Here is a 24,803-nt window from a genome sequence, read left to right on the forward strand (position 1 = left end):
GGAGCTTTGAGGAGGAAAAAAATCATCTTTGTTTTTTCAGACAAGTTTTCTCACTGGCCTGGGACTGACCTAGGCTGGCTGGCCAGTGAGCCCCAGGGATGTGCCTGTCTGTCCCTGTCTGGTCAGCTGTCAGATTATACTCGTTTAACCTGTACTCAGCAATTTACACAGGTGCTGGGCACTGAACTCAGGTTCTCATGCTTGCAGGGCAAACATTTCATCAAAAGGTCACCCTGCTTTTTGATTTGTCCTAAAAGGGTCTCCTATAGCCCAACCCAAGCTGACCTTGAATTTCTAGTCCTCCTGCCTCTACCTCTTGAGTGCTGGGATGACAGTCTTATATCACCATGCCTTGGATACTAAACGTCCTTTCTGCAAATAATGCTTCGTACCATCAGGCCTTTGCCCATGCTGCCCTTTACCAACTTTCTTTTCCTTCCAAGACCTTCTCCTTTGGTGTGCCCTTCCCCAGACTAACCTTTATAGAAGGGTCGGCCAGACAGGAAGTCCTGGCTGGCAAAGCCCAGCCCTTGGGGACACAGGCTGGAGAATTCTGGGGAGCTGGGCTCTGGGCAAACTTTGCACTCAGCTCCCCATGAGGTCCCGATGGAGCAGCAACAGACATCCATCTGGTACTTGCCAGGCAGGGGAATTCCACAGTCTTCCTCACCCCAACGCAGGAAACACAGCCCCAACCTCACATCTGCACAGAGGAATGGTTGATCACTGGGTCCTATCCTTGTCACACTTCGGCACACTTGTCAGTTGGTATCACTTGCCTGAGACACCTACCCCCAACAAAGATAGATTCAAAGGGCGAAAAGACGTGGCTTTCTCATGCTGAAGTCTGATGTCACCTCGCTGCCTGGGTGCTTAGGATGTACTATGTATTATTCTAAGTAACTCCATCCATTTACATTTCAAAGTAATGCCTAGAGGAGGGCTGAGGCTGTAGTTCAGCAGTAGAACTCCTGCCTAGAACCCTCAGTGAAGGTCTTGGGTATGTGGCTCAGTGGTAGAGACTCTGACTAGAATATACTAGGATATTCTAGAATAGAATATACTAGAATATGGATAGAGGTTTTGGTCAGCAGTAGAGCACCTGCTTAGAATCTTCCAGTGAGGGCCTGGTAATGGAGTACCTGTCTAGAATCTGCCAGTTAGGAGCTGGGACATGGCTCAACAGTAGAGAATTTGCTTAGAATCCATCACTGAGGGGCTGGGAATGTCCTCGGCAAATTCTAAAACTAAGTCATTCTCACTAACCTTGACTTCTACTGCACCAAGAGACAGCATAAAGTGATTGACATATGCCACACATACGTGAAACAAGATCTAAAATGTTGAGACAATATAAAAAATACCAAGTGGTCCATTTCTCAAGATGTACTCCCTTTGTCAAGCAATGCATGATTGTATGCTTCTCCACAGAGCCTGTACATCCCTGAGAGTGAGTCTCATGGGAACCCAGAGGTGATCGTGATGATGTGTCAATATAACAGAGTTGTGGCTCTGGCTGCAAGACGCCGATGGTGGTGATGCTGGGCACTTAGGACAAGATGGGTTACATAATGCAGAGGGCTTTATTCAGTTTTTTTTTTTTTTTGCCTGTGTGGTTGTGTAGCACACATACATGCTTGATATTGGTGTGTCTTTCTCTCCACTCCCCACTTTGTTTATTGAGGTCAGGATTTATAGCTGAACTCAGAGGTCGAAGGCAAGTGTAGCTAGCTAGCTTATTCAGGAGTTCCCCTGTCTGCCTCCCCCGTGTGGGGATTACTGGCGGCCACCATTTTCATGTGTTTCACTGAGCTATCTCCCCAGACCAACTTTTGCTGTGAATCTAAAACTGTCCTAACACTGTGTGTGTGTATTATATGTATGTGTACAAGTTCATGTGGGCATGCATGTGTGGGTACATATGTGGTTGGAGGCCAGTGTTGGATATCTTACTCAATCACTCTCCACATTATTTTTTATTTTGAGACAGGGTCTCTCACTGAATCCAGAGCTGAAGACTCAGTTAGACTGGCTGGCCAGTGAAGCCCCAGGACCCACCTGTCCTGCATGATACTACGCGTGGTTTTTTTTTTTTTTTTATCCAGGTTTTCATGCTTGAGTGGCAGGTACTTTACTCACTGAGCCATTTCCCCAATGCACTGAGCATTTTTCAAAAGCAAGCAAATAAACCCAAGAAGAGTCATAAGGACCCATCAGTCTACTGACGAGGAAAAGAGCCCATGAGGGGGCTACAAACAGGCTGAAGGAACTAAGGTAAAGATGTACTGGCAGAATAAGTTTTCCTACTAGCTGACAAATTGTTTTGGCTAAGAAGTGGCCAGAAGAGCCAGTGAGCCCACCTAACCGCATACATGGAATATGGAAATAAAATATCCCATTAGCATCTAGATTAAAGGGCATCCATCCTTTTGACATTGCAACATGACATCACCTACAAATGTTTTGGGAGACATTAATAGCCATCATGGGGCACATATAGCCCTTAGGTGGTAAAGCTGGACATGCCTGAGAAGGTTGGCTACCCAGAGACCTTTGACACCAATTATGGGGCAGTGGGATGCTACTGGCATTGAGCTTCAAAGGTCAGGGATGTGGTGAGATGGATCAGTGAGTGAAGGGGCTTGCTGCCTGATGACCCGAGCTTGAAACCCCGATTTCCATCCCTAGAACATATGTAAAGACAGAAAGGGAGAGCAGACTCCACAAAGTGATATCCATATGCATGCAAGTGCTCCCTTCCCCCTACACAAAATAATAATTAAAAGTCAAAATATTTTAATTTAAATAAAAAGAAATAAATAGGTAAATAAATAAAAAAAAAAAAACCCAAGGTGGATGGTTCCCTAGGAACTACACCCGAGGCTGTTCTCTGCTGTCCTTTCCAGCAAACACGCACACATACTGGCCCAGACATGTGGACCCTCATGTGTAAACATGTACATACACATACAAACACACAGACAAAAGAAAGAAAACACAGAAGCAAGCATAAGAACTGCACTAAGACTAAAGGACTGTTGAGTGTCTGGCCATGGCTGGGCTGTCCATATCACTTCCTACAAGGCTCAGGGGATGCTGTGGGAGAAGGACAGAAAAGGAGTAAGAATTGGGAGCAACATGGAATGCTGACCTCCTTGAGCTCACAGCAGCCGTGATTAGCTGTTCAAGATCTGCAGAACCCTGGGCACATCAACAGCCTACTCTCCCATACACCCTCACCTCACCCCTGCAACTCCTCCCATCAGGGCTGAGCCTGAAACCTGCATGGCACACACACTGAAAGCTGCCCTCTCTGTTGATATGGCAGCCTAGGTGGCAAAGGTCACCATGGATGATACACTCATCCATATCTGTGGGGAGGAAATCACAGGCAGTCAGAAGGCATCATCATCTTCCCCTGACCAGGCCCCCTCTCCTCATTTCCTCCACTCTTGGATAAATGAATGGGCGGATGAATAGAAGATGGGTAGGATGGTCATATGGATGGATGGGTGAATGGAGAGAGGGGTAGAAGTGTAGGTGGTTGCTAGGTGGACGGACGGGTGACAAATAAGGGATGAGTAGCCTGGTAAATGGGTAGATCAATGGGCGATAGATATTTGGCTATATGGGTAGGTAGATGAGCAGATGGATGGATGGTGGGTGGGTGGGTGGATGGATGGTGGGTGGGTGGATGGATGGATGGATGGATGTGTGGACAGAAGGATGGATGTGTGGGTGAGCAGATGTGTGGATGGATGAGTGCATAGAGGAATGAGTGGATGGGTGGGTGGATAAAGGGTTGGGTGAATGGATGGATGGGTGAATGGACAGGTGGTTTGGTGGGTACATGGGTGGGTATGTGGATAATGGATGGATGGTCATACCCACATACACCTCCTTGGTTAGTATGGCCTAGAAACCTTCATAAAAATGGCAGTAGTGGGAACCAGGAGTGTTAGCACAGTTACCATGGCACTGTTGGCACACTTGCTCACATCTTTGCACAAAAGACCCTGAGCCCATTTGGGTAGTGCCCACCCAGCCACACCTTGCTGATCCATTCTCCATGTAAATCATAGGTATAGCCCAAGTTGCATTCACGGTGGCAGCTGGAAGGGGTGGGAGGGCAGCAACTACTGAGGCACAAGATGGTGAAGTGGTGACAGATGTCCATGATCTGGTTCAGAGTGGCTGTGTTTGCAGTGGAGTCAACAGGGATACCTAAGCACCAGAAGCCCCTCACCCACCCAGAGCCTGGGCTTTGCCTCTGGGCTCTGACACCAAAAGAGTCTTTGACATGTCTGGCTCAGACACCATCTTCTTGTTTGAGCTTGCCTAGACACCCACCTCAGGACTGGGCCCTCACCTTGGGTGCAGAGCCTCAGTGTAGAGTAAGACTCCTTACTAGGGTTTGAGTCTAAAATGTCTCTCACAGGCACATTTAGTGTGTGTGTGTGTGTGTGTATGTGTGTGTGTGTGTGTGTGTGTGTGTGTGTGTGTGTGTGTGTGTGTATGCTATTGATGAGCTCAAGGTCCAGTGAGAGACCTTGCCTCAAACAATAAGATGAGGTGCACGTGTGGATGCTGTGCCAGTCTGCTGCCCCTTCCGCTTTGTTGGAGACAGGGTCTCACATCACCAGGCTGATGACCCCGAGCTTCTGAAGACCCTCCTCTCTCTCCCATATTACGGCAGGAGCACTCACTGGGATTACAGATGTGTGCTGCTGTGTTCTGCTTATGTAGGTTCTGGAAATCTCTCAAGCCCTCACTCCTGCACATCAAGTTCTTTACCTACTGAGCCCTCTCTCTAGTCCCTCATCTTATTATTTTTTTTTTTTTGAGGCAGAGTCTGTCACTGGACCCAGGGCTTACCAATTAGGCTAGGCTGGCTGGCTAGTGAGCCCTGGGGATCCTCTTGTCTCTTTGGAATTACAAATCCATGTCGCTACATCTGGATTTTTAAATGTATGGGTTCTGGGGACTGAACTCAGGTCCTCATTGCAGAGCAAACACTTCAACAACTGAGTCATCTCCAAGGTCCTTATTTAGTTTTTGTTTAGAGACAGCATCTCACAAAGCCGAGGCTGGCTCTGTATTAACTATGCAGCTGAGGATGACCTTGAACTTCAAATCCCAGTACTCAGATAACAAATGTGTACTCCCATGACTGTTTTATGCAGTGCATTGGGCAGGAGAAGAAACTCATGGCTTCACATGTGTTAGGAAAGACTCTACCAACTGAGACACATTCCCCAGGTCCCTCATGTGGACTTCAAATAGTAATAGATAACTTATAGTTCCTGATACAATATAATGTTATGCTAATATTCTCCTTGTGCATGTGTACTCGAGAAAGGGAGAGAGAGAGAGAGAGAGAGAGAGAGAGAGAGAGAGAGAGAGAGAGAGAATTTATGTGTGACTGTGTATGTGTGTGGTTGGGTGTGTGAATGTATGTGCAAATATCTATTTTTTTTAAAAGATTTACTTTTTTTATGCCCATGTGTATATACACATATGTGTACAGTTCCCTCAGAGGCCAGAAGAGGGCATTGGATTCTCTGGAGTTGGAGTTACAGGCAGTTGTAGGCCCCCAACTGGGATCTCTGGAAGGGCCAGTTCATTCAAATAGTTCTTATACATTATTTATAAAACAAAGAAAACAGTTGGTATATACTTAATAAAGATGTTTCCTTTCTAAATATTTTCTAAGATTAATTTAAATAGTAGATATGGAAGTTCAACTATAATTTCACCCTGGGACTCCTTATCCAAAACCCCAACTCCATCAAAGAGAAGCCTCCTTCCCTTCTTCAGGGTTGCTTCCTCACACTCAAGCCCAGCCCTAGTTTTTGAAACCCCCATACCCCACTAGGGCTCACCGTTGTTGGAGTTGCCAGAGATCAGTGTGGGGACTACATGCCCACGGGAACCATGGGGGTTGTGTTGTGCTGGCCTCAGGGCAGGCCCCAGGTTGTTGAATCCAACTTCTGAGAGTCCAGGGAAGAGGTCTGCATAGGCAGGTAGCAGTGGGAGCCCTTGGGCACACAGTCTCAGGAATTCACCTGCAAAGAACCGAGTCTGAAGGCCAGTGACCCACGGTGCTTACCTTGCAGGCCTGAAAACTTGAGTAAAGCTAGAGGGAGAGAATCAACTTCACATAATTGTTTTCTAACTTCCACATGCATGTACATGTATGGTCCTCCCATCACACAATAATAAAATAATAATAATAACAACAATAATAAATAATAGAACACAATCTGAAGCCAGGCTATTGATCCCACCCACAATATAAGCTCAAACTATCACTCACCAGAACCCCGTGGGGGACACAGCTTTGGTGATGGACCAGGTGCCCAGCACCTGCCCTTGTCACAGCAGCACTGTCCGTAAGTATAGTGGCCAGTGAGGTCTGCAGCACACTGACCCCCGATAAGCACTGAGAAGCAGGTGCCCACCCGGCGATCTACAACAGGATACAGGGTGGGGCTGGTTAGCACAGACTGGGCACAGATGGGTTCAAATCCCAGTGGTACCTGCACTGCTCTCCTTGAACAGGAGAACAAGTAGAACAGCTCTCCTTGCCTGTCATAGCTCTGTTTTCCCATCTACAAATGAGGGTGCTCCAAGCACCCACAGTGCCTCAGGAGAGTGTTACTCTGAAGAAAAGTCTGGCATTGAACTGGAGAGATGGAAAGCGCAGGATCTGAGTTTGAGCCTCAGAACCACACAAAAAGCAAACAGTCTAAGTGTGATGGCATGCAATTCCAACCCCAGCACTGAGGAGGTGGAGAGGGGTAGATCCCTAGGGTTCACTGGCCAGTCAACCTAGCTAATTTGGTGAGTTCCAGGCTAGCTCAAAAAAGGGCAGTCAAAGCAGGGGATGCTCTCAGTGATTAGAGGCTTGCTTCTTTCCCAGAGAACCTGAGTTCAGTTCCCAGCACTCACACTGCGTGACTAACAACTACTTGTGATTTCAGCTTTAGGGGACTTGATGCCCTCTCTGGGCTCTGCAGGCACCTGCACATAGATGGCATACACACACACAGATACATGCACATAAATAACAAAATATAAACAATAAATAGTACAATAGAAATCATGGTTCCGCTGGGGCTCAAACCCAGGACCTTCTGCAGGTAGAGCAGACATGACAACCATTACACTATGGAACCTTGGGGAAAATATTTAAAAAGAAGGATAGTGCCTGAAGAACAATGCCCAAGGCTGACCTCTGGCCTCCACAAGCACATGCGTGGGCACACACACACACACACACACACACACACACACACACACACACACACACGGGTAAACCCTGCTCAGTACCTCCTATTTTAAAGCTTTCTAAATCATTATAGACGATAAATTTGGGCTTCATCTGGACCACAGTCCCAGCACCTCTCCCTCCCGGAGAATTCAAGCACAATGCGGAAGACCTCTTACTTCTTAGAAGGGTGGGAGCCCCTGTTGCCAACTCAAGCAGAGATGTGGAGAACATGTCCATAAGTCCTTGCTTGCTGGCCTTGGCTATCACAGGGAAGTGTGGAGAAGCATTCCCAAGGGGCAAGTGGATGCTCTAGTAGCCACTGCCCTCTGAAGAAACTGATCCAGAAGTTACCCTGGCATGAGAATCACAGACACTCCTCTGTAGGGAGTAATATTTTCTCTCTCCTGAAAATATTAGCTAATGTCCTTTGGTTGAGAAACTACTCCTACCATCTGAGAAGGCTGCCGGCAGCTGCTCCTGAACTACACTATGCTGGAAAGTCATGCCAATTTTCACACCATCCTAATTTTACCCTGTGCATCTGGGGGGGGGGGTGTCTCCCAGATGTGTGTGTGTGTGTGTGTGTGTGTGTGTGTGTGTGTGTGTGTGTGTGATCTTCACTTGGCTCACAACTCTCTGTAACTCCAGTTCCAAGGGATCTAATGCCCTCTTCTGGCATCCTTATGTATCAGACATCCATATGATATACAGACATACATGTAGGCAAACACACACAAACACACACACAAACAAACAAAAACACCCAGGACCAAATCATAGCCCATGTTTGGAGACAATTGGATTCTGTTTAAATAAAAACTGCTGTTGAGTAGCTGGATCAATCTCTTGATATCTAGAGGACATGCTGAGGTCCTCCTGTTAAGCTAGCTACGAAGGACCCTGGAGGTGGAAACTGGACAAATCCCAACCACAATATACTCAGTCGTATCTCATACAGACCTAGCCTGAGGCACCTGAGGTGATGCGGGGAATGGGCCACACCTCCTTTTCCTTGCAAACAGAGCTCTGTCCATCCTCCACTTCCATCCCCGTCCATATTCCTAGGCAGCTTTGTGAGCCCCAGAAAATGTCTAGATTTGGAAGCTCATGACAATTGTGTGTGGGGAACAGAAGTTAAGGATAAAGTGTGATAGTAGGGTAAAGATGGCCATCGAGCCCAAAGGGCATAGGACAAGAGAAGCAGACAGGCATGGTGGGAGCATGTTTGTGTGTAGGAAGATGGGGAACAGAGGAATCAAGAGGCTGAGGTGGGAGATCAGATTGCTAAAGGACACAAAAGAAGGTCAAAAGGACCCCCAGATCAGAGTCTGTGAGAGCACAGAGGCTGGATGCTAGATGGGAGGAAACAGGGGTACAGAAAAGCAGAGAGCCGGGCGGTGGTGGCGCACGCCTTTAATCCCAGCACTCGGGAGGCAGAGCCAGGCGGATCTCTGTGAGTTCGAGGCCAGCCTGGTCTCCAAAGCGAGTTCCAGGAAAGGCACAAAGCTACACAGAGAAACCCTGTCTCGAAAAACCAAAAAAAAAGAAAAGCAGAGGATCAGGGACCAGAGTGACGGTCTTGGGGTGAGAGAAGCATTTTGCCCACTGTGCCCCTCTTCTGCCCCTTGGACCATCGCATCCAGGCAGTGGGCTCCATCCAGCCTGCTGACAAAGCCTCAGTGATGGATGCACACACAGCTCCCAATTGTGTGTGTGCAGTCACCCCCAGAGCAGGGTCCTGGCACACTAAGACACTCCTCCAGATCTGCACAGACAGACAGGGTCACAGCCAGGCTTCTTATCAGCCCAATCCCTCCAGCCCTCTGCAGGGAGCCAAGATAACATAACATATACCACCTTCACATTCGGTGCCTCTGATATTGAGCTGGTGTCCAGCAGGACAGTGGCACTCGAAGGAGCCCACTGTATTGAGACAGCTGCCACCCAGGCACAGGCCTGAGATGACTTGGCACTCATCCACATCTGCAGGGATAAATTCCAGAAAGGGAGTCAGAGAGAAGAACCAACTCATGGTGTGTGTGTGTGTGTGTGTGTGTGTGTGTGTGTGTGTGTGTGTGTGTGTGGTATGTGTGTAGGGTGTGTGTGTGGTGTGTGGTATGTGGTATGTGTGTGTGTGTGGTCTGTGTGTGTGGGGGTATGGTGTGTGTGTGTGGTATGTGTGTGGGGGTGTGTGTGGTGTGTGTGGTCTGTGTGTGTGGGGGTATGGTGTGTGTGTGTGGTATGTGTATGGGGTGTGTGTGGTGTGTGTGGTCTGTGTGTGTGGGGGTAAGGTGTGTGTGTGTGGTATGCATGTGTAGTATGGTGTGTTTGTGTTGTGTGGTGGGGGTGTGCGTGTGTGGTGTGTGGTGTGTATGGCGTGTGTGGGTGGGTGGTGCTGTGTGGTGTATGAGTGTGTGTGTGTGTGTGTGTGTGTGTGTGTGTGTGTGTGTGTGTGTGTGTGTTGGGGGAAATCTCCATTCAGCTCTGGCTCCCTAGGGGCTCCATTCTCCCTTGCTCACCCCACAACTCACCTTGGCAGGCTCCTGTGTGAACATTTAGGATTAAGCCTCGGCGGCAGGGGTGTGGCTGTGCCGGGCAGAGCTGGCAGGGAAGTCCCCAGGCATGGCCCACAGTGGCACAGCAGAGAGCTTTAGTACACATGAGACCTGTCAGCTGGCGCTGGCACCCCTCAGGTCTCACTTGGGGGAAGCAGGGCCCCATCTGGAAGTCTGTGGATCAGGCAGACACAAGTATCTAGCTTTGAGTTGTCTCTGTCCCACTGCCCTCTACATGTGTGCCCAGGCCTCTATACCAACAAATCTGGCTTTTTCTTTCCTATGAGTCTTTCTAGTTCCTTTTTCTGATAGGATGCCTTTTCTACCTAACAAACTACTATTCGTTCTTCAAAATATTTGGTACCTTCACACAAATAACCTCCAAGAGAATCTTCAAGCCTTCTTAGACTTGATCTCTCTTGCCCTTCCTTCAAGCACAGACAGTGGATGCCTGGCAGGAGAGCCTGCCTCACACTTGAGTGCACACCTGGCCCTGCCTCACACTTGAGTGCACACCTGACCCTACCTCACACTTCAGTGCACACCTGGCCCTGCCGAATCTCCTCTTGACTCTCATAGCACCATGTCCCTGGACCCTCAGGCCTAGCACAAGGGAGCTGCATCAGTTTTCCCAAGCACAGTGCACAAGGGCCCATTTGTGACTTCTTGTCTCCACCCTTCAGATTTTTCCGATAATCAGGCTGGCACAATGCCAAGGGCAGTCCTCCCAGGAGAAGCCAACCACTCTGCTTTCTAGGCCCTGCATAAAGGAGGGCTTCAGAGGTAGCTTGGTACCCTGCCCTCCTGGGGCTTTGATGCCCACCACCCACCCTGGGCTCTCTTCTCCCTCCTCCTCCCTCCTCTCCCCCCCTCCCCCCCATGCCCCCCCTCCCCTGCCACACACTGACCTGCACCCTCTTCATCTTGACAGTCCATATTCTAATTTTTTCTCTTTTGGTTGAAGTGCTTCCAAAGACATTCTAGAACACAGGCACACACCCTGCAGCCCCTCCAGCTTCCAATTCATGACAAGCCTCTCTTCGACCTAGAAACTGACCCTTGCCACCATCAATAACCCCAGCCCCTCACTGGGGGGCTCTAGGTGGGTGCCCTTGGGCTGAGTCTCACCTGTAGCTCCTCTCTGGGAGACTGTAGGCCAGTGTTCCCCAGCAAGTCACTCCAAAGACCTCTTTATTATGTTTAGAGACAGAGTAAAACCATGTGGCTCAAGCTACAGCTGTAGTTTGTCCCTTGTTGCCGTCTCCCACAACAGGCATCATTTCAGGGCCCCGATATCCTTCACCTTTAGGCTCCTCAACTACACAAATGACTCTGACAACTGTGTATGAAAATCTGGCCCAAGTCTTGCCCTCCTATCAGCTGTCCTTAGCACCCTTTAGACACCACGCTTCCTGTCTGCCCTGAGATGCCAGGCTCCCCTCTCTCCTTGCCCTCTATTTTCTCCCTCAGCTGCTCCAAGCACTCAGTCCTCATGGATAGGGCAGCCTCAGTGGCCTTCTAAGGTTCTTGCAGGTCCCTAGCTAGTAGTGAGATCAAGGTCTCCCTTTCCCTGCCCCTAATACACTGTCTTTACCTCAACTGTCAAGACCAGATCAACTCTCAGCTCCACCCCTCTTCTCTCTACCCCACACCCAGCCCTTTTCAACTGGTTTAGTTTGCACAATCCCACTCACATCCACCAACGGACAGTTTTAAGAGCTAGGATTCAACTGGGTATGATGGTGGATGCCTGTAATCTTGTCTGTTTTAGAGGCTAATGTGAAAAGATTACAAAGTCAAGACCAGTTTCGGATACACAGCAAAACCCTCCCTCAAAGAGTTAAAAAGAATCTGGAATTGTGGTGCACACCTGTAAACAGAGCACTAAGGAGCAGAGGAAAGTGCACCTCTGTGAGTTCAAGGCCAGCTTGGTCTACATAACCATTTCTAGGCCAGTCAGGACTGCACAGTGAGGAGACTCAAGGAAGGAAGGAAGGAAGGAAAGCAGGAAGGAAGGAAGAAAGGAAGGAAGAGAAGGAGGAAGGAAGGAAAGGAAGGAGGGAGGAAAGATTTCCTTATGGTGCTGGAGAGATGGCTCAGCAATTAAGAGTGTGTACTGTTCTTGCTTCAGTTCCTAGCACCCATATCAAGCAGCTCACAACCACTCCCAGCTCCAGGGGATCTGATGCCTTCTGCTGGTCTTTATGGACACCTGCATTCATGTACACATACTCTCCCATACACATAATTTTAAAATAGTAAAATAAACCTTTTAAAAAATAAAAGGTAAAAAGGGGGCCTGGTGAGATGGCTCAGCTCGTAAAGGTATGTGCTACCAAGTCTGTGTGAGGGTGTCGGGTCCGCTGGAAATGGAGTTACAGACAGTTGTGAGCTGTCATGTGGATGCTGGGAATTGAACCTGGGTCCTCTGAAAAAGCAGCAAGTGCTCTTGACCGTGAAGCCATCTCTCCATCCGTCCCCCTCTCCCCAACACAAACTTTTCCAAAGCAATAGCTGCTATGCAGAGTGGATGAGCAAAGGAAAGCCATTGTCCTCAGACTGCCCTGGAAGTAGCAAAGCAGCTGCCTGTTTGCGCTTGGAAGCCAGCCATGTTTTGTTCACTGCCCATTTTCCTCCCCAAGTTTCTCAGTACCTCTCTCACACTGAGGCCCCATGAATCCATATACACATGCACAGAGGTTTGGCCCGATGCAGCGTCCTCCATTACGGCAGCCGTGGACACAGATAGCTATGGACAGATAGGGGAGGATGATGGATGGTTTCCTAGAAGCAGAGGGGACTGGGATCTTTCTTTATCCTTTCTTTATCCAGGGATACCCGCCATCTGGACCAGGGTGAGTAAGACTGACTGATGAGGGATGACTTAGTCAGCAAGGTGCTTGCTGTGTAAACACGAGACTCTGATCTCAGATTCTCAGCACCCATGCAAAAGCCACAAGCAATGGTACTCTGTAATTCCATCGCTGGAGAGCCAGAGGCAGATGGGTCTCTGAAAGCTCACTGGCCAGGTAGCATAGCTGAATTGGTGAGCTCCAGGTTCAATAAGAGACCTTGTCTCAAAAATTAAGGTGGAGAACAATTGATGGAGATACCTAACATTGATCTCTGGCCTCCACATGCATACATACACACATGCTTGCACACATACATGCATGCGCATCTGCACAAACACCGACACGTGTCCCCCCCCCCCCGCCCCCCCCCCCCCCCCCCCCCCCCCCCCCGCCCAGTGCAGCTGTAACAATGTCACCTTTGATCTTTGGTCTTAGATGAAGGACTTATGAACAGTGGGCCAGTGATGAAGAGACCCATTCTCTAGGATTCCGTGTGTAAGTGAGGGTAGCGATAGGGGTACTCACGCTGTCCACACACAGCGCCTGTGTAGCCTTTCTGGCATAGACAGGATTCCCCGTGGCAGCTGCCCCCATTCATGCAGCTCATGCTACACCCCAGGGATGCTATGGATCAGGAAAAACACAGTAAGGTAAAGATGTTCCAGGAAGGCTTGACCAGAGCCTCTACTTGGCTTGGCTCTTGTCCTTCAATGAAACCAACCTGGGCTCCTAGTGGCATTCAGATGCCTGGAGTCTTCTCTTCCTCCCCCAGGAGGCCACTGGCCACTCACCTCTATTTACTCCACAGCTGGGGGCCAGGGTCCCGTCCATACAGGTACACAGGTTGGGCTGGAAGCAGAAGCCATTGCCACAGGTGTGCCTGCAGACAGCTGGAAAGGCAGAGTGTACGGCATCAAAATCAGGACCCAGGGCCTTTGGGATGACTCATTGGATAGAGGCACTTGCTGCACAAGCCTGGTGACCTGACCTCATTCCCCAGAACTCATGTAAAGGTGGAAGAAGAGAACTGACTTCATAATTGTCCTCTGACATTCATATGTGTGTCATGGCATGTGTGCCTCCACACACTCAACATGCACATACACAGTAATAACTAATTAACTGACTAAATAATACCAGCACTCGGAACGGAACAGAGCAGGAATGGAGGGGGAAGGCTGAAGGGAGAGGGGAAGGGACATAAGTCCTATATCATCCTCACTCCAAAGATGCCCAGGCTGGCAGATGCCTCAAGGTGGACCAGCTGGGCTTTTCCAACTTCAGTTCTACTCACACCCTGCATACATGGGACACCCCCAAGTCTCTATCTAGGCTGGGCAGGCTGTGACCTTCAGCTCCAGGAGTTTGCTACATCATCAGGAGAGATGATGTGGGCATGAAGGGCTAAACTTCAGGGCACAGAGCCTGGAGTGGTGGGGACTCTGACAGTAGATTCAATCTAGAGACAGAGAAGCTGGAGGGTGTGAGACTGATGTAAAGACAGTGTGAGAGGCCTGAAGAGACATGCAAACAGACAAGAAGACAGGAGAGCCAGACAGACATAGCAAGATGGGAGGGCAAAAGAAATGAATGCAGAGTAGGTAAGATGATTCAGAAGGTAGACACTTGCTCCCAAGCCTGATGACTTTGATCCCCAGGACCTACATGGTGAAAGGCAAGAATGGACTGCTGCAAGTTGCCCTCATGTACACCATGGCATGCTTCACCCACCCAACAAAATAAATGAAATATATTTTAAAAAAAGAGATAAATGAATGCAACAAGTCACCTGGAGTCTAAGGACAAAAGCATGGGACATTAGTGGGGTTCACCCAGCATCCCCAAACTAAGTTCCAGCTCCTTATGTAGAGAAGGCTAGGATTGCTGACAGGTGGCTGGGAGGACCCCCAAGCATCCCCTGCTTGTACCTTCCATCTCCACGCTTCAACACTCACGCACAATACACTGATTCCTGCCAGGCAGAGTCCTCCAGCCAGGGCAGCAGTAGGCATGAAAGCGGGAACCACATACATTAGGCCTTTGGGAGAAAGTGGGTGATGTAGCCACCCGTCCCCTCACCCCAGGATAGCCCTTCCATGCCCCACACCCCAGGTACTTTTCAGCATCCCAGGTACCACACACCCCTGCAAAACGATGGCAGGCCTGCCTCGTCTTCTCACATGACCTGGACTTGCAGATTCCAGGGTCTCATCCCAGTGGCCTTGGCCATTTTCCATGCACAGTAGAACCACCAAGGCCAGCAGAATCCGAGCTGGAGGACCACAGGCTGTAAGGAAGTCTCCAGATCCTCTCCTTGCCCAACATGGGCCTTCCAGAGTCATGATGTGTCTTTGGAGGCTGCAAGGAGCAAGCAGAGTCAGCCCCAAGTAAACTGCATGGCAAAGGGGCACCCCACAGAATGGACAGCAGTGGGAAGCCTGCCTGGGAAGACACCAGTTCTGACTTGGGAGAGCAGGAGAACAACTGAGGTAGGCTTCTTGGAAGAGTATTTTTTTTTTTTAAATGTTTGTCATGTCTGCATATGCAGGCCACAGGGCGACATCTACCGTCATTCTCAGGAGCTATCACACTGTTTTTTGAGACAGGGCTTCTCACTGGACTGGAACTCACCAAGTAGGCTAGGCTGGTTGGTGAATGAGCCCCAGGATCCTTCTATCTCCACATGCTCCGTGCTATCATTTTTAAGTGGGTCCCAGGTGATTGAACACAAGCCTTCAAGCTTACAGAGCACGTGTTTTACTGACTGGGCTATCTTCTAGTCTCAGGATATAATATTTCACAGGTGAAGCCACTTAGATAATTATTCTGGGGTCGAGGGTTTGTGACCAAAAAGAGGGTGCAGAGCGGGAGAAAGGGACAGGTGGGTCCATGTACATTGAGAGCAATGAAGAACTCTTGAAATGTTTTTGGTGAGGGACAAAGATGAAGTGAGGAAAAGATGTAGGGGTCCCCAGAAAAAGCTGGGTGGGGAGATGGCAGGGCCAGATGACCGGGGGGGGGGGGGTTGATAACAAGGAATAATGTAGAAGTCAAACAGTCAACAAGAGTAGGTGGGGATTCCAGAGGAGGGAGGAAGATGGAGTAGACCCCCAGAATTCTGGCTGGGATTGTTGAGAGAAGGGGTGGTTAAGGACTGGAGATATGGCTTGGGCTTGCCTTGCACATGGGGAACTGAATTTTACCTCCCAGAACCCATGTAAAATGACCAAGCATGGTGGTTTGTGCTCTTTTTTAAAAAAATATTTTTGTTTTATTCTATGTGTATGGTTATTTTTGCCTTCATATATACCTATGCACTATGTAAGTGCCTGGTGCCCAAGGAGGCCAGAAGAGGGCATTTGATCCCCTGAAACTGGAGTGTAGTTGGTTTTAAGCCTCCATGTGGGTGCTGGGAATTGAACCCAGGCCCTCTGAAAGATCAACAAATGCTCTTAACCACTGAGCCATCCACTCTATCCCCATGGTGCATGCTTTTTATCCCAGTACTGGGGAGGAGGAGACAGGCACATCCCTGGCTCACTGGCTAGCCAGTCTAGCCTGCTTGGTTGAGTTTCAGGTCAGTGAGAGACCCTGTCTCAAGAATCAAAGTTGATGGTGCCTGAGGACCAATACCTGAGGTTGATCTCTGGCCTCCACAAGTATATGTATGTGTGCAACCACACATGCATACACAACTACACATTCCACACTTAAATAAGAGGATAAATCTAAGGAGGCAGCTGGGCATTCTGACAACATTTGCGTCCAAAGATGCAAGGTTCAGCCACCCACCCACTCCCAGAATGGTTGGCTCTCTTTCCTTGGCCAGGAAGAATGAGTGTGGGAAGATAAGGTTTGGAGCACTCTAGGTTGAGATGATTCCCCCAAAGAGTAGATTTAGTGAGAACGCTCAGCCCAGTAAAGGCACTTGAGGACTTAAGTTTGATCTACACAGACCCACAAGTTGCTCTCTAACTTCAATACATGCTTCTTCCCACCCACCCCCAGCCCGGCTCATAAACTAAACATTTTTAAAATGTAATAAAAGTAGTGATATATTATATTATATTATATTATATTATATTATATTATATTATATATTATATATCATATTGTAAAAGGTTTGGATGGAGCATGCATGAAACCCTGGGTTCGATCTCCAGGGCCAGGTCTGCATAAACTCGGTGTGGTGATGCATACATGTAATGTCATCTTGGGGAAAAGAAGAGGCAAGAAGACAGCAAGTTTAAGCTCCTCTGGGCTACATGGTAAGGGCCCCGTTTCAAAAACAGTTTGCAGAGTGAAAACTCTGGGGCTTGAGGTGACCTGAAAGTCTGACCAGGTGTCCCCAAGCTTTTGTTTACTTAGAGCTCTCCACCTTCCTAATGTAGTAACCGTATTAACCCTTTAATACAGCTCCTCGTGGTGTGGGGACCCCCATCATAGAATTATTTTTGTTGCTACTTTATAACTGTAATTTTGCTACTGTTATGAAATTGTAAATAAATATTTTTGGAGACGGTTTGACAGCGGAGTCGAGACCCACAGGTTGAGAAACTCTCACTTAGAGGCCCGACTGGGCAGGGAAAGGGGACAGGGACACATTGTCTTGCTTCCAGTGGATCTAATCGACCTAGCCAGTCTTTTTGCTCCTGGCAGTTTCAGCTCTCACCACTACCCTTTTGTGTGTATGTGTGTATACACACACATACAGAGAGAGAGAGAGAGAGGGGGGGGGGGGGGGGTGGGAGGGGGGGGGGGGGGGGGGGGGGAGGGGGAGGGGGAGGGGGAGGGAGACTCACGGGACCCTCCCTTACTTCCAAGCTCTAGGTCCCCAGGATTAGCTGAGTGAGTAAGTTGCCTCAAAGGCAAGCGGAACTTGGATGAGAAGATGCGCCCCCCTCGCCCCTCCCTGCAGCTTCCGCCGCTGCCTCAGCGAGAACAAGGGAGTCCCAGGAAGGAGGCACCCCTGAGAGTGTGCGGGCAGCGACCTCCAGCCACCAGTGCCAAAGCTACAGAACCTCCTTGGAGCCTCAGGGTGGTGCTCGGCCCCGCCCTCACCTGCGGATCAGAAACTGGAAACCCAAGTCCTCCGGTGGAGTACGGGGTTTCCCTACACCCTACAAGAGCGCGCCCAGTGGATAGTGGAGAGGGGAAGGGGGCTGGGCCAGGGGCTGCCGGGCTGCAGACAAAGGAATCCCCCACTCGGTCCCGGCCAACCGAGCTCCCGCCGGCTACTGCTGCACCCCCCTTCCTCCGCGTTCCGGCGGGCACTGGTTCACAGGCCCGCCTTTCCCTACCTGCGGGGGCTGCTTGAAGAGGCTGACAAGATGCGCAAGCTAGGGGCCCCCGGAGCAGCAAGGCGAAAGCCTGGGAGGGCTGAGCGCTGCGTGCCCAGTTCCGAATTGAGGGCGGGAGGAGTTTGGGGGAGGGTGCGGTTGCACCTCTGAGCCTGGGCGGGGAGAATTGAGAGAGGCTGAGGCTGAGGGAAGGCTTGAAGCTAGCTTGCAACTCCAAGGAGTTGCAAAGATGGAAGGGGTTCCTGGAACTGCGGGCCTCCTAGGGGGCATGTTACTGTCTCCATTTCCCATGTTCCTGCCACTTTCTCCCTGGGTCAAGAATTCTGAGTATGGCATTGGAAATTCACCTGTGTATTAGTCAGGGTTCTCTAGAGGAATAAAACATACATACATACATACATACATACATACATACATGATTTATTAGAGTGACTTAGAGGCTGTGGTGCAGCTAGTTCAATAATGGCTGTTGAACTAAGGAAAGTCAATCCAGTAGTTCCGTCCCAAGGCTGCCTGTCTCACCTGGTCTTCAGAATAAGGCCAGAATCCTGAAGGAGGAGGCTCTAGTGCCAGTGAAGGAATGGACTTGCCAGCAAGCGTGGGCGCAGGCAGGCATGCCCTTTACATAGGCTGCCACCAGAAACTGTGGGCCATACTCAAGGTGGATCTTCTCACCTCAAAAGATCTGGATTAAGGTGGGTCTTCCCACTTCAAATTACTTAAGAAAAATCCCTAAACAGAAGAAGAAAAAAAGAAAAATTCCACACAGACATACATCAGCCCTTAGTTTAATGTGTGTTTACACATGAGTGTGCAGGCTAGAGGATGGCCTCAGTTATCTTCAGGGACACTACCTACCTCCTCTGAGACAAAATGAAGCGTTTAGCACAGAGAAGCTGTAGAATTCACATTTCAGCTCAATCACTGAAGATTGAACTCAGGACCTCACACATGTTAAACCAGTGCTCTGCTGATGAGCCACACTCCTACCCCACTGAGGTATTCTAGGCAAGGGCTCTACTCCTGAGCCAGTGTCTAACCCCTCATGGGAGGACTTTAGGCCCCTCCTTTGTGGCTGAACTTCATTCCCCAAACTCTAGAGGTATCTCCCTCATTGACATTTCTGGCAATTTCATCACCGCTTTGGGAATAACCCACCACCAATAATCCTGAACATGGCGTCTTGACAGAAGCTGTTTCTTGGACCTAAAATTGTTACTTCACCCAACAAAATTCTATGTAGCTCGCAAACCCAAATTGTTTTAGTCTTCTTTTCCTCCAAAACATTAGCTTTCTCTGTGTAATCCCCAAAGCTAAATGTACTGACCATACATCATCATCACACTTCTAGAATGTAGTAAGTAAATACATCAATAGCTTATAACAATTTGAAGTGGTGTTAGGTGGTGGTGGTGTACAACTTTAATCCCTTGGAAGACAGTGGCAGGCAGATTTCTGAGTTCCAGGCCAGCCTGGTCTACACAGTGAGTTCTAGGACAGCCACCGCTAAACAGAGAAATCCTGTCTCAAAAAACAAAACAAAACAATTTGATGTATTGTTGAATGCTTTCAACTTGACAGGCTTGGTTTAGACTTTCGTAGATCATATCTCATTTTATTTCAGTTAAACCCTTTTCCACTGTGTTGATTTTGATCTTGCTGTTTATCATAGTAATAAAGCAAACCCAGACAGGTCCCATATGTAGGGAGGTGTGTGTGTGTGTGTGTGTGTGTGTGTGTGTAGGCCAGAGGGCAACCTCAGGAGTCATGTTTTTGAGAGAGGATCTCTCACTGGACCAGACCTGACCAATTAGGCTAGTCTGACTGTAAGCCCCAGGGATCTTTCAATTCTCCCTCCCTATCTGGGATGACAAGCATGTGCCACCGAGCCTGGCATTTTTTTTTTTTTAAACAGGGACTCTAAGGATCAAACTTAAATTCTCATGCTTGCAATTCAAGCACTTTATCAGCTGAGCCATCTCCCCAGCCCAATCCCAGTATCTCTTGAATTCCCTTTTCTTATCAGTGTTTCTGGCCTGCACTAACTCCCGCTGAAGCCCATCACAACCTCAGGCTTATTTTGATACCCCATTACTAACTACCCTGTACCTGCGAGGACCTTACACTTTTTGTCTAATTTTCTTTTTGAGGCAGGGTCTTACTATGTGACTCAGGCTAGCCTGAAACTTGAGGTGATCTGTCTGCTTCAGCCTGGTGAGTGCCAGGACTGCAGACATGGACCACCAAGTCTGGATCTTTCATCTGACACATTCATACACATGTCCTTTGTCACCAGACATTAGCTTCCCTACTAACTTATTGAAGGGGCTCTGGCCAGCTCGAGCAAGGCAAACATGGCTCTGACAGGCCTTGCTCTTCTTCCCCATGCCCTCTGCCTTGCTAAAAGCCATTAGATTACATTCCTAAAGCTAGCCACTGAGGTCTATTCCCTTATTTGGCCACTTCTTCCTCCTGAGGCTGATAACCAGGGTCCAGCTATCAAAGTATTGAAGTCCAGCAATCAGAGGCCCCTTCGACTGCCCTAATTAACGTGCTCAATCAAAATCAAACACTTCATCCTAACACGGGGTTTCCCCTTGTGCCTTTATAAACTGCCATTTCCCTATGGGCCATGTCTGTCTCTTCTCTATCCAGAGGCAGTCCTTTGTTATACACCCCCCCCAAATACTCCTGTCCCCTCTCCCTTGTTCTCTTCCCCCTCTCCCTCATCCTCTATTTCCTGTCTTTGCCTCTTATTCCCTGCCCTCTGTCCCACAAATAAGTCTTTGTGCTGAGAACTTGGCCTTAGGGGTCCTGAGCTGATACCTTTCTACTCACTTATAGACCTCTGTTTGGGCCTTCCACGGGCCAAGACGACAGACATGTACCACCATGCCTGGCTTAAGCTACTGTGCTTTACAAATTATTTGGTCTCTGGTACTTGAATGTGTTCTAGAAGTCAACATAGGTCAAATATTGCTTTCTATTTTAACTTTTAATTGCTTATATTTATTTATTTGTATTATGTGTGTGTGTGAGGTGCACATGTATCATGATATGTGTGTAGGTTACAGACAACTTATAGGTCCTAGGGATCAGACCCAGGTGGCCAGAGTTGGTAGCAGGTGTTTTCACCTGCCAAGCAATCTTGATAACCCCTAGTTTATTTTTTGAGAAAATGTCTTTCAGTGAACCTGGATCTCATTGTTTTTTCTATATTAGCTGGCCAGCAGGATCCAGATGTTTTCCTGTCTTGCCCCTTAACCCCTCTCTGGGTCACATGTGTACAGTGCCATGCTGGGGATCCGAACTCAGATCCTTGTCCTTGTGTAGCAAGCACTTTACTCCCTGAGCCATCTCTAAAGATTCTTGGTCCTTGGTAACATAGCCTATGCTGGTCTACAAATTCACTGTATTAGGCAGGGTTCTCTAAAGAAACAGAACTATAGAATGAGTAGTCAGTGTGTGTGTGTGTGTGTGTGTGTGTGTGTGTGTGTGTGTGTGTGTGTGTGTGTATCTACATGGAGGTGTGTGCATGAGTGTGATTTATTAGCATGATTTATAGTCTGTGGTCCTGGTAGTCTAACAATGGCTGTCTCACAAAGGAAATCTGCTTGTTGTTCAGTCCATGAGGCTGGATGTTTTAGCAGTCTCAATCTGGCACTGAAGTCCTGGAGGATTCCTAGAGAGCTGTTGGTCTTCAATCAACGTTGGAATGCCCCCCCCCAAAATTGATTCTAATACCAGTGAAGGATAGATGACCTCGCCAGCGAAAGTGGGGGGCAAGAAGGCAAAAACCAGAAGCTTCTTTTTTCCATGGTCTTTTTTTTCATATTTTTTTTGGTGAATATATAATAATTACATCATTTCCCCTTTTTCCTTCCTCCCTCCAACCCCTCCTCCCATGCACTCTCCCTTGCTCTCCTTTTCTCTAATTGTTGTTGCATATGTATGTGTGTGTGTGTGTGTGTGTGTGTGTGTGTGTGTGTGTATGCACACATGTTCATATTCCTAAATACAGAACTACAGCCTACTTATTCTGTGTGATGTTATATGTATGTGTTTTCAAGGCTGACCATTTGGGGTTGAATAACCAATTGGTGTGCTTCTGCCACCAGAGGATGTGGCCCAGATTTAGGGTGGGTCTTCCCAACTGTAATTATCCAGTCAAGAAAATCCCTCACAGGTGTGCCCAGCTGCTTGGGTTTTAGTTGATTGCAGATGTAGTCAAGTCAATGACCAAGATTAGCCATCACACTCTCTATGGAGCTGAGAATGACCTTGAACTCCCAATCTTCCTGCTTCAGTTTCCCAAGTGCTAAATGACCTCTGCCCCTTCCTCCAATCTTGCCATGTAGTTCAGATTGACCTAAAATGCACAATCCTCCTGCTTCATCCTCCCAAGTGCCGGGATTACACGTGTCCCGCTGTCCCACCTATTGACATCAAATATCTTCACATTCCACCTGTCCCCACAATGGCATTGTCACTTCTTGTTGTCATGATGTTGCACTGCTGAGATCCCCTCCACACCCTCCTCTGTTATCCTCTTAATGTGATTCTCAGTGAGCCCAGCCCATCGTCCCTTCTATATACCCCATCCTTTGATTTTCTGTGCTTCCCCAGAGGCCCTTCTTGGGGACAGGCCATAGAGCTGTGAGCCCAGAGTGGAGGGATCTTTAACTCTGTCCATTTGTGCAAGCTTGAGCTGAGGATCTGGACAGAGTAGGATGTGTTCAAGAGCCCAAGGCCGGGGCTAGGGGCAGGGTGGTGTGACTGACCGGTTAAGGTGAAGTGGAGACATTCTGCAGAGACACTTGTGCTCCTGGTTAGACTGTGGTAACAACCGACCCCTATAAAACTGAAATTCCCCCAGAATAGGTCAATGGTGGGTAGGACCACACCCTGACTGGAGACTGCTTCTGCATGAATAGCTCTGGCCTCTCCTTAAACCTTAACCTCTTGAGAACCCCAGAGATGGATTTGGAGGGTGAAGGGGTCACTCTTTGTCTTCTCAATGTGGTCTCATTGAATAAATCTGCTTTTTACTTTTAATTTGGCTACTTTAATTGACTTATCTAGGAAGTGACTATCTCAGGGCCCAAGCTGTGACCCTAAGTCCAGTAACAGTGACATGGTGGTGGGGAAGGGTGGGTACTTACAGTCTAGTGTACAGTGTGCTAGCCTTGCTGGGGACAGAGCCTTCTTTGTCTACACTCAGGAAGCAGCTGGTGGAAGCGAAGCTGGAGCACATGGCTGGATGAGTTTGGCTGGATGCCTGGGAAAGAGGCTGAGGGAGGACCTGAGAAGGACTCAGAGGAGGTCAAGCAAGACCTGAGAGGAGGCAGGAAGTGGAGCTGGCCCCTGAGGGCATCCTGTGCGGGTTTATGGGAAACACACCCCACCCCCCTTTTGTGGGCCATGTTGTGACCCTCACAGCAGGCTCCTGAGGCTTTGCTGTCACCCATTACCCAGATCATCAAACTGAGGTTCAGAGATGTCCGGGCTGTTACCCATATTCCACGAGCCAGGAAAGGACTGTAGATCAGAGGCAAGGACACACGCTGGAACCCTTCCTTCTTACGGTCTTAGCCATGTCCTCCTGATACTCCAGTGTCAGGAGCCTGGGCAAACATCCCAGTCTGTGTCTTAATTACTGTTTTAGTTTCTTTTTTCTGTGTTTATGATAACATACCATGACCAAAAGCAAGGACAGCCTTACTTTGGCCTCTGGTTCCAGCAGGCTGATGTCCATCAAGTTGGGGAAGATATAGCAGCAGAAAGTTGAAAGATCACGCTTGCACTGCACACAGGAAACGGAATGAGACCTGGAAGTGGAACAAGGCTGTGACGTCTCACAACCTGCCTTCAGTGACTTAATGCCTCCACTAAGGCTCCTAAAGGTCGCACAAACCCCCAAACAGGGCACCAATAGGGGGGCCAAGTGTTCAAATACATGAGCCTATGGGGGGAACTTCTCATGAAGAATCACCATGTTACTTTCTTGTTGCAGACATAAAAACACCCAGACAAAATAACTTACGGGAGAAAGGGTTTATTTCAGCTTATTGTTCCAGAGGGGGACAGCCCATTGTGGAGGGGAAGGAGGGGAACTTGGACATGGCAGCAGGAGCTTCCTCACCAGTGGCTAGCCCACTGAAAAAAATCTCTCTCCTTTCCTAGCAACCATGAACTATCTGTTTACAGGTCCCTAGGGAAGGGGGAGTCCTGTGAGCTCTTCCCCACTCTGCGTTGTAGAAGGCTGGTGGGTTCAGTCTGTGCAGATAGTTACACATGCTGAGTGTTTAAGAGTGTAACTGAGCTGGGCAGTGGCAGCGCACACCTTTAATCTCAGCACTCGGGAGGCAGAGGCAGTGGATCTCTAAGTGTGAGGTCAGCCTGGTCTACAGAATGAGTTCCAGGACAGCCAGAGCTACACAGAGAAATCCTGTCTTGAGAAACAAACAACAACAACAACAAAAACAAAAACAAAACAAAAAAGAAAAAAAAGTGCAACAGATATGCCACACCTGGAAAACAAGCATACTTCAACATTCCGCCCTTCCATTGGGTCTTAGACTTCATGAGCCGCCTCTGTGACAGAGTAAAGGGTTCTTTCCTGTGCTATGTTAGAGCACTGGGGAGCCACTGAGGAAGGACTTTATGTTGGGGGTGGCCACAGGTTTGTGTTCTGCAGACTGGGACCTTGTTGGACAAATAGAAGACCTACTTAGAGCCCTGCCCTCTGTACTATCCAGGTGCTCTTGTGGTTGAGGCTCCCCTTGGCAGCATCCTACCCTGACCCAAATCTGGAGTTTAT

General features: G+C 48.7%; 1 protein-coding gene across 2 annotated transcripts in view; it reads right to left on the minus strand.

Annotated features, from left to right (window-relative positions):
• Positions 1–18,087, minus strand: part of Fbn3 (fibrillin 3) — a 74,412-nt gene extending 56,325 nt beyond the window's left edge. For both annotated transcript variants that reach the window (XM_052754684.1, XM_052754683.1), the window contains exons 1-11: positions 17,984–18,087; positions 14,826–15,041; positions 14,639–14,721; positions 13,475–13,573; positions 13,209–13,307; positions 12,482–12,577; positions 9,805–10,002; positions 9,131–9,256; positions 6,317–6,469; positions 5,883–6,065; positions 479–703 (exon numbers count right to left, since the gene is read on the minus strand). In XM_052754684.1, coding sequence (XP_052610644.1) covers positions 479–703; positions 5,883–6,065; positions 6,317–6,469; positions 9,131–9,256; positions 9,805–10,002; positions 12,482–12,577; positions 13,209–13,307; positions 13,475–13,573; positions 14,639–14,721; positions 14,826–15,025 — 1,462 coding nt within the window. In that variant the 5' untranslated portion in view covers positions 15,026–15,041; positions 17,984–18,087. The remainder of the gene's footprint in view (positions 1–478; positions 704–5,882; positions 6,066–6,316; positions 6,470–9,130; positions 9,257–9,804; positions 10,003–12,481; positions 12,578–13,208; positions 13,308–13,474; positions 13,574–14,638; positions 14,722–14,825; positions 15,042–17,983) is intronic.
• Positions 18,088–24,803: the final 6,716 nt, after the last annotated feature.

This window comes from Peromyscus californicus, unplaced genomic scaffold (genome assembly GCF_007827085.1).
Source record: "Peromyscus californicus insignis strain IS unplaced genomic scaffold, ASM782708v3 Scaffold_2__1_contigs__length_46816999, whole genome shotgun sequence".
Classification (NCBI taxonomy): domain Eukaryota; kingdom Metazoa; phylum Chordata; class Mammalia; order Rodentia; family Cricetidae; genus Peromyscus; species Peromyscus californicus.